This window comes from Helicoverpa zea, chromosome 21 (assembly GCF_022581195.2).
Source record: "Helicoverpa zea isolate HzStark_Cry1AcR chromosome 21, ilHelZeax1.1, whole genome shotgun sequence".
NCBI lineage: Eukaryota > Metazoa > Arthropoda > Insecta > Lepidoptera > Noctuidae > Helicoverpa > Helicoverpa zea.
The window spans coordinates 6,474,348-6,487,628 of NC_061472.1; the positions used below are offsets into that span (position 1 = coordinate 6,474,348).

Consider the following 13,281-nt stretch of genomic DNA (forward strand, 5'->3'; position numbering starts at 1 on the left):
GTAACAAGGAAAACTTTAAAAGACATCAAATGAAACGAGACTTTAAACGAATATCACTATTTTTTATTTTACAGCTAACCTATTTACAGTTGGGAGATTAAATCTAAGGCGCGTCGTCTCCTCGAAGGGGCAGATATTGATGGCGTCTATTCGCAGGCAGGGGTCGGCGTTTCTGGTGCATCGACACAGCGTCTATCGACGACCTGGACTGAGCCTCTTGGAGGTTTATTGAGCTAACTGGCACAGGGGTTACCGCGTACCCAGCTGCAACAAGAGCTGCGAACTCCTCAGGAGTATACGCCTTGTTGTTCTTAGGAGGAGGCAACTGCGCTCTCTGCTCTTCCAAACTCTGGCCATGCTGTTCAAGGTTTACCTGCTCAACGCTCGATTGCTGGCTGTACAGTTGCTGAGGCCTTACCTGTTTCCTCGGGGCTACATTTTTGCTGACAAAAATAGACGACTGTGGCGCCTTCGCAGATTCCGATACCCTTGATTGTTCAGATTTGATCTGAGCTGGCATTTCATACCTTGGTCGCTGTTCATTAGTTCTGTAAATAGGTCGGAGATAATACTGCTGCTCGCCAATAATTTGAGCTGGTTGTTGGGGTACTCCTTCAGCAATGGGCTCGTAGATTTTGACAGCTCGCATTTTGTCTTGGTCGGGGAACCTCTTGAGATATGAAACTGGTCTTTCAACACTCTGGCTTATAAGACGTTGTTCTTGAGGTCTGATAACTTGTCTGGGAGCTTCGTAGATTCTGTATTGCTTAGCTTGGGCTTCGGGCTGTTGATATTGTGGTACAATTCTGTAGTTCAGCTGAGCTCTGGGCTGTTGTTGCTGGATTTGCTGTTGTTGGATCTGTTGTTGCTGGCTGATGGGCTGGAGCTTGGGTGCTGGGACGACTTTCAAGCCTTGAGACTCGGGACGTTCATACAATATTTGCTGAGATGCCGCTTGAGTTTGAGGGACCTGCACGTAACGCAGAGCCTGTGGTACTCTCTGGGGCTGCGAAGGTTGGCGGTACAGAGGCGACTGCTGGATCGCCTGTTGTTGAACGTTGGTGGTCTCGATCAAATATTGCTGAGGAGCCGTGGATGGTTGAGCTGGAGCTATTTGCACTTTGTTCCTCAGTTTTGACTTCTTGCTCGGCTTTGTTATGTATCTGTCGACCTGGAATCAGAATTACAAGCAATATTAGGAATGTTAAGGAAGTTTACATATACTTATAACTTTTTAGGGTGCAACGTACCTGTTGATATTGAGGTGCAACACTCTGAACGTTAGATGCTTGTTGAACTTGCTGGATATGCTGTACTTGTTGAGGTTGAGCGTACAATTGCTGTTGAGGTTCCTCAGCCGCCCTCAAAGGAGGTTGTCCAAGCAAAGCAAGGAGATCTTGGTTGTAAGCATCATTGTGGTTGGATCCTGAATCACTGACGGATAAGGCAGCTCCTACTGAGGCTTCACCACCGTTGGAAGTGTAGTCTGGACGAGCGATGACGGCATGGGATGATGGTTGGTAGGACACCTGAAAGTAAGGAGATATTATGTTAATGTTGCAAGATGGGCTGTAATATGTAGGCGATTATCACACTGCCCCGCATGATGCAGCGTAGTGCGTGGATGCGTTTTTTTCCGTTGTATGGAAATATCTCCGTTTGTATGGAAAACACGCATAGTCCAACACACTGAAAATGCATCCACGCGCGTTCATGCGGATCACGCATATACATGCGGAGAAACACGCACCCTCGCGCGTAGGTGCGGGGCGAGACGCAAGGTATGGCACACTGAATCCCGCAATGCCGCGCGTGATTTTGAATGGGCGTGACGTGTATATTTGAAAATGGAACTCGCTGTGCGTGAATTTACAAAACGCACCTACGCGCGTGAGTGCGTGAAAAACCCGCACAATGATGCAGATCTGCACTCCCGCAGGAACGCGCGTAGGTGCGTCGACACGCAAGATGCAGCGTGATGCGGGGCAGTGTGAAGATCACCTTACTGACTCAGTTTGATCCTACAATGTCACAAAGATGGGCGCCTGTCCTTCATATAAAGGCACGTGAATAATTTGCTCATATAAATAGATCCTATAACGGTAACGCTCTCAGTGCTGTCTGATTGCATGTAAACCAGTTACGGTGAAATATTTTATTTCGTATGTCGAAATTTTATTTAAAAGCTTTTTGATTCGTACGAAATATTGATTACTCAAAGGGTAATTGAAGCACAGCTATCGTCTGTGAGGTTAAGCGTAAAATTATTTTTACAGTTAGCTCAAACGATTTCTCGTAAGTAATTAAAGCAATAAAACTGAGTTTAAATAACTTGCATCTTTTATAAAACTACGTGTAGCGAAATCAGCTAACGACTTTTTTAAACCTTTTGTTCAGAAAATATAACTTAACGACTGCCAAGGATGTTCAAAAGTCAGCCAGGACATACAAAAACGTGCAGAAACAAGGACATGTAATATATGTAATGATCATCAGTAACTGACCGACGGAAAAAAACAAACTATGAAGGAATTCTTGGAGCTTAGAACTATGTTTCATAAATGAAGGTTATATTACCTGACGCGCACTCTGAGGCTCCAAATAGTATATCTGCTGCAAGTTGGACTTTTGTTCCTGCTGGGGCCGGTATAGCTGCTGCAGCAGCTGGTTGCTGGTGAGGGGGGCCTTCCTCTCAGGCTGCAACTCCAGGAGTTCTTGCGTGTTCAGCGAGAATACCTGGCCGGGGCGGTATTGTTCGTTGTCGGCGCGACTGGAATGTTGAAAAGGAGAAATTAAAATTAGATTTTTTGTTACTGTAAAATGTTCTTGTGTGGTATGATAGGACTCGTTAAAAGTTTAACTGTAGATAATAATAATTTTAGGAACTGCTAATATCTTAAAATTAAAGTTTAAAATATTGGAAGACTACGTTAGAGTCCAGTGAACGGAGATTCATTTTATGTAATTTTTGGTAGTATAGTTTTTTAAGGAAACAAATAAGTTACCTAACTTTTCTACGCAGTTTTAAGTTTTTGGCAACAAAAACATATTTCAAAAACTTCATATTTTCCGATTGGATTTATTTACCAAATTGCGATAGGTATTTGCGCAATGCCGTAAGACAACTAGATTTTTGGCTAAAAGCCACGCAACGGGAATTTTCTGTACTTTTCTGATATAAAATATCATTTCTCAAACAAGTGAGGTAGAAAATGTCACATTTATAAGTTAGCCAAAAGAAACAAAAGTTTTAAACTGAGAAATAATCTTGGAACATAAATTCTAGCGAAAGACAAACCCACTTATCTACCGACATAGTTTAGTACAAATATTATTCTGTGTTGCAAAGGAAATGATATTTCACAAACTGCTATCCAGTTTGTATATAAATTAATACTGGAATAACCGATATTTCCTTCTGAATGATAAATGCGAAATTGAAATCAACGGACACAACTAATCAAGTTTAGTTCGGATTTATCCTTCATAGTCTTTGGATTATTCCAAAGCTCATTTACAATAGCACAGCTACTACAATTCATAGATTTTAATCCTTATATCTGGAGTATAAGGTTCAATATTAATTGGGAAAATTGCTGCGCTCATCTGTACTTCAAAGTTGAAAACAATTTTCTTACCTGACAGGCTTGTCATCATCTTGAGGCTCTTCCACTGGGGCGACTTGCTCCTGTAAAATATAAATTAAAATGTTAATAAAAAAAGTTCGAATGACTTTTGTTTTTAATTGAAAAAAAAGTTTGAAAACTCGTCTTGCCATCAACAAATTGAAATAGAAGATTGACCTGTACGATAACGCAGTAAAAACAATCACCTTTTCCGCAATAACATAAGCATACAATACAATATGGCGGAAGGACATTTATGTACCGTTCTCACATAACGTAAGAAAAAGTGTATCAAACAATCAGCCTGGGCCAAACGAATTAGCGGTGTGACAACAATGCATGTCATAACACGCAGTAGCCGGCAATTATGTATTACATTAGATGCGCGTACGTCGGTGAAAGCCAAGGAAAATGAGACAATGCGTCGCGTATCGGCCATTTTCGAAACTGGGGGCGGATCGGTCGCGAACGTCGTGTCAATCACCTTTGCACAATATGTTGATCAATCGTCCCGGGTACTCTCCGGGCTTCGAAACGGTTCCTTGCGCTAGTTAAGTCTCAATCAATCAATTAAGCTGTGTTCAATTTTGCGGTAAAATTGCAAAATTGCAGGTGTGTTTACTACCACTTGCTAAAGTCTAAATTAATCATTCTTCCGTGCATTTGCCAATATCCTTAAATTGATCTTTCAAAAATGTTTAATCAAAATGCTGGTTAACTGTTTATTGACACTTTTGCATTATTTATCAACATAGCTTGTTTTACGTGACTACAAGTACCATATTAGAAACTATAAGTCACAAAAACCAAATCTACATACAATTCACAAATGACATAGAACAGAGAAAGTACTTATTGTAATACGTTTCTGATCAGTGGGTGTAAATACCTATATTGGCAAATTCAAAGACGCAATGAAGTGAAATGCAATGACTCATCTCAAAGTTGATGAACTTTTAATGGGAAGAATGACTATTGTAAAATACTCGTACATATACTTATTGTGATTATAACTGGCTGCTTGCAGAGCTTAAAGATCATCTTGTACCTACTGTATTACTGGCTTCCTATTATCGTCGTATTCTTATTCTTATTTTTTGTCGGAACGCTATTGAATTTTGCGAAAACTGTACTCAGCTATGTCCTTAGAGTAAAGTGTGTCAAAAAATTTTAACTTGTTACAAATTCTTCTTACCAAAAGAACCATCTTGTGACATATTTTCTATGTTTAATTGAGGTCGAACACATGCCTAATTGTTTTATAAAACAAAAGTCAATAAAGAATAGGTACTCAAAAGCCTTTTAAAAGCACTCAAAGACACCAATTGACTCAAAACTTACCACCATGTTTAATACATGAGCGTGATAAAATGTTCTCGTTTCGATGTGTTTCTGTGCAGTTACAAAATAACGGGCATTCCTCACACAAGGTGTGATTATAGTGCACTTGCAATCCCTACTTACGCCGACCGACTATTATTTGGTCTCCTACCATGATGCAAGCGACTATTAAAATGGTATTAGAAGTGGATGACTGTGACGAATTGTTGAAGGTTGGATATTCAGCTGTTGTTGTTCAGAGGTAATATTTGCAATGTCCTGTGTGTTTTTTTATAGACAGTAATCTACACTTAAGTATATTGTAAAGAGGAAAACTTGTATTTTTGTTTGCTTGTCAAACTCTAAGGCGTCGTCCTAATTGACAGCGATCGTACGATGGCACGATGCGTTCTCGTCGTGCGATGAGTTCAAACATACAGATTTCATCAGAGTGTCCTATTTGAACTACGCAAGTAATCGTGCGAGCACATGAAATGCTTAATAACAATCATACGATACGTTTGATCGTGCGACCATGTAATCAAAGCAACAGATCTCTTTTGAGTGTCCTAATTGGTTACACACGCGATGCGTCGACGCGCGAGGGGCGCGGTACGAAAGGGGCAAGGGCCAACACCAGTGACACACAGTAGGTACTGCAATTTTTAAAGCAATATTTCCGGACAGCAAAATCTGTGCATCTCTATAAAGAGCCATCGTTAAAGTGGCGTAAGGGCGACCGCCGCCATCGAGCAACGGCATCGCACGATAGACATCGCGCGATCTATTAGGACACCTGTTAGGTCATCGTACGACCACTTTGATCGTGAGATGAAAAACGCATCGCGCCATCGTACGATAGCTCCCAATTAGGACGACGCCTATAACTACTTCACCGATCTTAAAAAATCTTTCGGCATTAGGAAGCTACATTATCTGAAGTGGTATAGGCTATATATATGTAGTTCCCATGGGACACGGGTGAAACCGCGGGAAAACGGCCAGTAGGTAGGTATATGAAGGTACGTTTTTTTTTTAAGTTTAAACACGTTTTTAACGCGTTATTTCGGCATTTTCTTTTAAAAGAGCTTGCGTCTTCGCTCAGAATAAATATCAATGTTGTATTTCGTAAAATACACACGTATTCTATTAGGAATAGTTCAATGAAAATTCAATACAAATAGTTTGGAAATAGCTTCAACATGTACCTTTTTCTAGTCAACGAAAAAAGTATCCAGATCTTTCTTAATAAATCTCCTTGTCACATAAGATTTAATCTAGAAAGATTAAATAGCTTCGTTAATTATTTTAACAATCATAGTGCTATTGAGAACATATTTTAATTATAAAATTGGATGCCAATTAGGAAAAAATAATGCTGCAGGCATTCCGATACGCTTTTTGCTTTCACAAGATGAGAATGAAATAAAAAACAAATATACACTTTTCCGCCAGTCAGCGTACAAAGGTCACATCGAAATGAATTAAATAATTTTACCTTCAGGCGTTTGCGATATTTATACTTATTTGTTTTATATAGCTGAAGAGTTTGTTTGGTAGAGGAACCATGGGACTGATTTGGGAAATTATTTCAGTGTGAATCCAGGAATCCCATTTATCGAAAAAAGTTACTTTTTATTACGGCGAATGCAGAAGTTCCCACGCGGATGAAACAGCTGGTGGTCGCAAGTTAATTTATATAGCTTTTCTTTGGAATATAAAAGTTACACCTTTTATCGTTTCTACAAAAAGCAATTAAATATATGAATATATTTACTGTTTCTCACACAAGTGACGAACATTATGTAAAGATATATTGGAACGAATGGTAAGGCCGTTCTCGTCCAATCAATGGTTCTACGTGATCAGATTAGCGTCGGCTGCAATCAAACCTGCACTGGACTGCTGAACTGGCTTGTAAACCACTTACAGGAGTGTTACATTTTAACTAGTAAAATTGATATTTTTAAACGTACATACTGAAATTGATTAGCTGAGTTCATACGTTTGAAAGAAGCCCAAGTATTTGCAAAATGTTTTATTCCCTCAGAACAAGATTTTGAATAACTAGTAAAATATAACACCAGAACGTTTTCAGAAGACTTAGAGGTATTATAAAGGTTAACTAGTTCTTTCCCGTGGTTCTACCTGAGGGAACTAGTTATCACAACCAAATAAGTATCCTTTCTCATGTTCTAGGCCATATATTATGTTCTGTAATGGTATCGGTTCACTACTTTTGACGTGAAATTGCCACAGACAGACATAGTAACAGGGCTGACTTGTTTCGTGTTATATGAGCACACCAGATTGAGATAATATTTTAATTAACTTTTGAACCCAAAATGTTAATAGAATTACACCTCAACTGGTAATAAAAACCTCAAAGTAGATTTTAATTTTGTGGTATCTTTGCGAGGCTCCATTTACTTCTTTTATATGGTAAACCGCTTTAATTGTGGTAATTTGAAGCTGTAATTACGTGTCAAATTTATTTTATTTTGGCTTTACGGCTTTGTACAAATGACATACAACATTGAGATCATATTTTTTTACTTTTTTACTCCAACTGCTGAGACTATTTTTTTTATGGGCCCGGCGAGATTTGTTGTATATACCAGTATAAGTAATTGGTTAAAGGTTACCTAGCATATCAAAGGACAATAGATTATTCAACTAAAAATTGACCTTTAGCAATAAAACGCTCAGGAGACTCTAACTCCAGTTTAAAATTTCAAAGAAATTAACGCAACATTTTACGACATTCTAATCTAGCAATACGTATTTTTGCTATTTTTCTTTTGCCAAACTATTTAAAGCAGGCGTTAAATCTTGAGGGTTTCTTGTATAAATAATAAGGCCAGACAGCCGCGATAAACGTTGTTCGTCTCGGAATATCAAAAAGCTTTTATGAAGGCAGTGGGCTGGGTAAACACTTCTCATTTACACTTAGGTAGCTAAAGTGATACTCTATTCTAAATAGGGATTATTTTTTTGCAAATATTTTGGTCACGATAAGTGCCTTTTTGATCTGGTATTGTGAGACACACGGTATTATCTGTAAATGTTACGGTTTACCTACTAGCCTGTCATAAATATGTTTTAATCTGAAAATACATTTATTAATTAATTTAATTTTTCAAATAATTTATAACTTTTATAGGTGTGTCTATAGTCCAAGATCAAAACCCGATAATAAAGTCATAAAATTTTGCTACAGCCAATAGAAATAAATTGATAGATTAAACTTCTAAAGAACAAAGTTTATATCAAGCATTTTCGTTGGCAAATAGTTATTTTAGTTGACCCCAGGTTAACTAGATAAGTGGCCATTCATGATGGCTTATCTGCATTTTGTGCCTAGTTTTGCGTATAAGGCATTGAGATTACGAATATTTTGTGTCTAAATGTTAAACTCTTATTTAGAGTATTTTCACACAAAATATAAGGGGCTGATTGTGAGCTTTTTCAGTGTAGACATAATAGTTTATTTCTTATTATCCTTAATTCAAAATACTTAAACTTATTTTTTCTTCGGTACTGATAATACATTTTATTTAATGAATTATCTTTTTTTCTTTCAGTTACTGTCCCACATTTCTTACATTCCTAAATTTTTTTTGTCTGACGCTTGGAGATGAGTCACGATGGTATGAAAAATCTAAAAAATGTAACTCCTTACAGGCAACGGTATATAACTTGAATGTTACACGCTTTACGCAAAATGCGAACTGTCCTTAATAGCTGCCTTCATTCATAAATTATGCCTATAGCAGGATGTAACATTTACAGTTCGTTTAAAGCTCGTTTGAGTAATTACATAAACACCGTCCTTCGCTATTCTCCTTTTTAATAAAACATAAACGATTTATCTTTCATGTTCCATCCCACAAACCTATGTAAAACCAGATTCTTCCAAGTTTCTGTACATAAAAGGCACGTCTAACAAACACAAATACTAGCCACTGCCTGCAGTTTCACCCGCGTTCCGTCGAAAAAACTTCGCACACTCAGACAAAGAGTAGAGTAGAGAGCAAGTATAGACTTACACCAAAACTTAGGATGTAACATTTACAGTTCCTTTAAAGCTCGTTTGAGTAATTACATAAACACCGTCCTTCGCTATTTTCCTTTTTAATAAAACATAAACGATTTATCTTTCATGTTCCATCCCACAAACCTATGTAAAACCAGATTCTTCCAAGTTTCTGTACATAAAAGGCACGTCTAACAAACACAAATACTAGCCACCGCCTGCAGTTTCACCCGCGTTCCGTCGAAAAAACTTCGCACACTCAGACAAAGAGTAGAGTAGAGAGCAAGTATAGACTTACACCAAAACTTAGGATATATAAGTCCGAAATTAATACATTTTCAAATCGTACCAGTAATTCCTTGGATGAGAGTGTTCTAGCAAATAAACTATCTTCAGTATAGAGACCTAGTAAGAATGTATAGTTACCGTGTACTCCACAGTTTAAAGGACTGGTCGGTCGTGACCAAAAGTGGGCCATAGAAGTGAAAGGGCGACTTAGGACACGACACAGTGAAGTTGACTCACTTTGCAATGTTGGAGAAATAATACGATTTATTGATGTCAGGGGATGGCTTATTGTGTCATCTTATTCTTCGTTACGAGTAAAAGTTATGATATAAATATTGAACAAATCAAATTGGAATTATATTTAAGTAATCGGTAATACAATACTTTAGGACAATACAATAAAAAAGGCAGACGATAATGAATCTTCATAACATAGACCACGCAAAGGTACAAAAAAAAACTCTCATTCTTTAACGAATGCATTATAAACTGCTGAGTTCATAAGAGATGCACATCTTTACAATAGACTTTTATATGCTGACATGGTGGCAACAGACAAGTTAACATCAACTATACAGACGAAGTTCTTACGACACCATTATGGTGATAAAACACCAGATACGTGTTTTTAGCTCTCATTTACATATCACCATGGGAATATCTATGGGGTATCTCTATGCAAAGATCTTTACACCTATTAGGAGTTATCGCGCCAATTCACAATGGGAAAAGATGGAATTATGCGTGCAATAACAGATTTAGGAAACTTTCGTTGACTTTTGATTGACTGGAACAAGCAATGTACATCATAATAGTCTATGAAGAAACATCACAAACATCACAAATAAGTGCCTATTACTACATGCATTTCAAAGATTTATGGGCACTCCTTAAGAAGAGTGCCACAAGGTCATTAGTTGGGCCCCACGCGTTTCCAAACATCTATCCTAGAGAAATAACTTGTGCCAGAGATGTAGTTTACATTTATACTAGAGATCTTGTTAGCCTGTCCTCCTACGATTTCCCACGATCCTCGTTGAATTATTCAAGTACCAGACATTCACTGAAAGACTGTTTATAATCCAGGTATGAATTTGATAGTATCCACCTACTTTTTATGCGACTGTAAAGGTCAGACGATCTTGTCTCTGGTCGCATATTTGGCACAATATCTACTGATTATTTTTAAAGAGATATGATTCATAAGATAATTTTTAAATATTTAAAAAGGTACTTTTTTCTATTTACAGTATAAATCGTGAATGAGAATATGTATAAAAAAAATAATTCTTTAGATGTCTTCGTCTTGATATTCGCATTTCCGTTATATATACAATTAAGTAGGAAAACAAACAATAATTTAGTAAATAATCTGCAACCGGATGTATCCATCAATCATAAAATTACACTATATAATAATGCATATAAAGTATTTATGTTCACTATATAAGTTTATATTAAAAAAGTTCCAATCACGGCACACTACTAGTGAACTCGTAAAGTCGTGGCAGCTTCGTGAGAGCTCGAACGGTATGCAAGTATTATAATCGCCGTTACAGTTAAAATGTCATAATTACAGGTATTGACTTGTCGTCTACATTTGGTATTGCGTTTCCACTAATCCATCACTACCGGTCGATAAATAATTGACATGAAACACTCCGCTACCGGTTTCGAAATGCGGAATAGGAAATATTAATTTTTCATAATTTTTCTACTCTCGTAATGTTCCACCATTTTAGCAATAGAATACTAATGTGGAAAATGATAATGTTGGAAATTTTACCGGCATCCATTTATCATACTTAAAATTATGAGCCAGCATACTTCCCGTCAAGTTTTGGAAGCATTATGCAGACACGGCGAAGCAACAAATTTTTGATAAATAGACCGTGCAAAGTAAAGACTTTGGTATGTTTTGTGTTCGATGTAAATTAAGATGTTTCGCTTTGCTACTAACCTTAATTTATCACAGTCAACACGCTTTATTGATCAAGTACGATATATCTTATAGTGGCTGCATTATAAAATTACCCGTACCCGTGTTAGAACCAATTTCAGTAGCAGTTTTGTAATAGTAGAAGCTTGTTAAAATATATTTTTTTGCTATGAATTTGTTATTTGTAAACTCATTTTCTGCTCAATCTTGGTTTGGTGGATCCCTTTTGGACACAAAATGTTACTTTTTCCTGTAATTTTATTTATGCTTATAATTAACAGTACTGGGATTCTATAAAACTCGATCAACAACTCGCATTTCACTTCGATTCGTAATGTCATTTCATACTTTAGGGGAGGTAGGGGAGGGATGGGCACTTTTTCACAATTTATTGCATAAAAAATCAGATTTTACAGATCATTATCAACTTTTATTGCCATTTCTTATATTCGGCTAGATATAATGAAAGAGCTTTCCTAAAAATTACAATCAGTTTCAACATTACGAGATATTTAAACGGTTTTATTTAGCTCACCCCGTTTGTTTTATTATTTATTCTTGGATCAAATTTAGTAATTCAAATTTCACCCTCTTCCTGTCAACCGATTGGTCTGAAATTTTGTATACACCTTTAATTAAATCCAATATGGCCGCCGGCACAAAATGGCACAGCCCCCTCAATATGGGTATCAAATGAAAGGGCTACACAAGTAGAATACTGTCAGCAACCCCAGCGGGGCGCAACAGGGCCAAGGCCTGCCTGCACGTCGATTCTATAAAATTCGAACAACAACTCGCATTTCACTTCGCTATTCACTCTCACTTCGCATTCGATTCAGAACGACCTTGATTTTGCATTCTGTAAACATCACCTAATCACTTGCGAAGTGAAGTGAGCTCGACATCGACCAATGCTGTGCTAGTGACTTCCCCACTCGACAAAATGTCAACCGAGATTAATCAGTTTTTAATTTTATCAGTTTTGACACAGAATTTTAGCTAAATATGATGTTTTAGTTATAATTTGTTATTATAAGGAATTTGAGGCAGCTTTTAAGTATAAAATAAACAGAAATCTCTAAATTCGTGCTGTGAATATAATCTATGCTTACCCTACGAAAAAAAATACTGACAGCGCCAATACCATTATTAATCTGTGGACAATATTTTCTTCTCTTCTGTCATAGAGGAAAGTAATATATCGGGTATCTTCTGTCTTCATATTGTGTTTAAGCTTGTTTGTTTTCGCCGGTTTTCGCCGTAATTGTGATAAAATCATGAAGTAATTTTATATTTCTTGTTATAAAGTTAAAAATAATATTAATTAAAGAAGTGTTTATTTTATTAATCCAACAATAATTTCAGTCCAAATGACAGGTCGTCTCACCCTTCGTCGGCTCAGGTTGAAACTCTGGTTGAGTTTATGGAGCAAAACCCTGGCCTGGCGAAGGGTTTCGTGAGAACGCAAAATGCCAGAGAGCGAAGTCGAAGCCAGTGGGAGGAATTAGCCGTGCGCTTAAACAGTATAGGTGGCACCATCAAAACCCACAAACAGTGGACCAAGGTTAGCAGTATTTTTTTTTGTCTATGGATGAACACCGTTACCAGTCGGTAACGTAAACTACCCAATTAAAAAAAAACAAAACTATGATCAGAAATCAGAATAAAAGGACCCCAATTTTATTCTGATTTGATCATGTCTCCCAACTGCCCATCTCTCCCCTACCTCCCCTATAGATAGACAGATTTTGACAAATCTGTCAAAATCTCGACTTTGATTTAGTTCAACTTGTCAACACGCTCGATAGTGAAGCGCTAGTGTAGTTTGACAATGTCAATCACGAAACTTTAAGGTAGAATTCCGTGGGTCGCGATTGTCGCAGCCGCGCGCGACAAAAGTCAACCTATGAAAATGTATGGCACCGCTGCCGAGGGCTGCGACAGTCGCGCGCGGACGACGAATTTCGTGAGCCGCTCGCGGCCGTACGCTTCTCAACATGGTCTAGCGCTTAATAACATCTATAGAATTTTAGTAAAACCAGAATTAAATTTTTGACAATGCCGCGAGCAGC

General features: G+C 37.5%; 1 protein-coding gene across 1 annotated transcript in view; it reads right to left on the reverse strand.

Annotated features, from left to right (window-relative positions):
* Positions 1–41: 41 nt before the first annotated feature.
* LOC124640786 (bromodomain-containing protein DDB_G0280777-like) overlaps positions 42–13,281 on the reverse strand; it is a 46,250-nt gene continuing 33,010 nt past the window's right edge. The window contains exons 3-6 of the mRNA XM_047178711.1: positions 3,639–3,688; positions 2,578–2,770; positions 1,251–1,529; positions 42–1,171 (exon numbers count right to left, since the gene is read on the reverse strand). Coding sequence (XP_047034667.1) covers positions 104–1,171; positions 1,251–1,529; positions 2,578–2,770; positions 3,639–3,688 — 1,590 coding nt within the window. The 3' untranslated portion in view covers positions 42–103. The remainder of the gene's footprint in view (positions 1,172–1,250; positions 1,530–2,577; positions 2,771–3,638; positions 3,689–13,281) is intronic.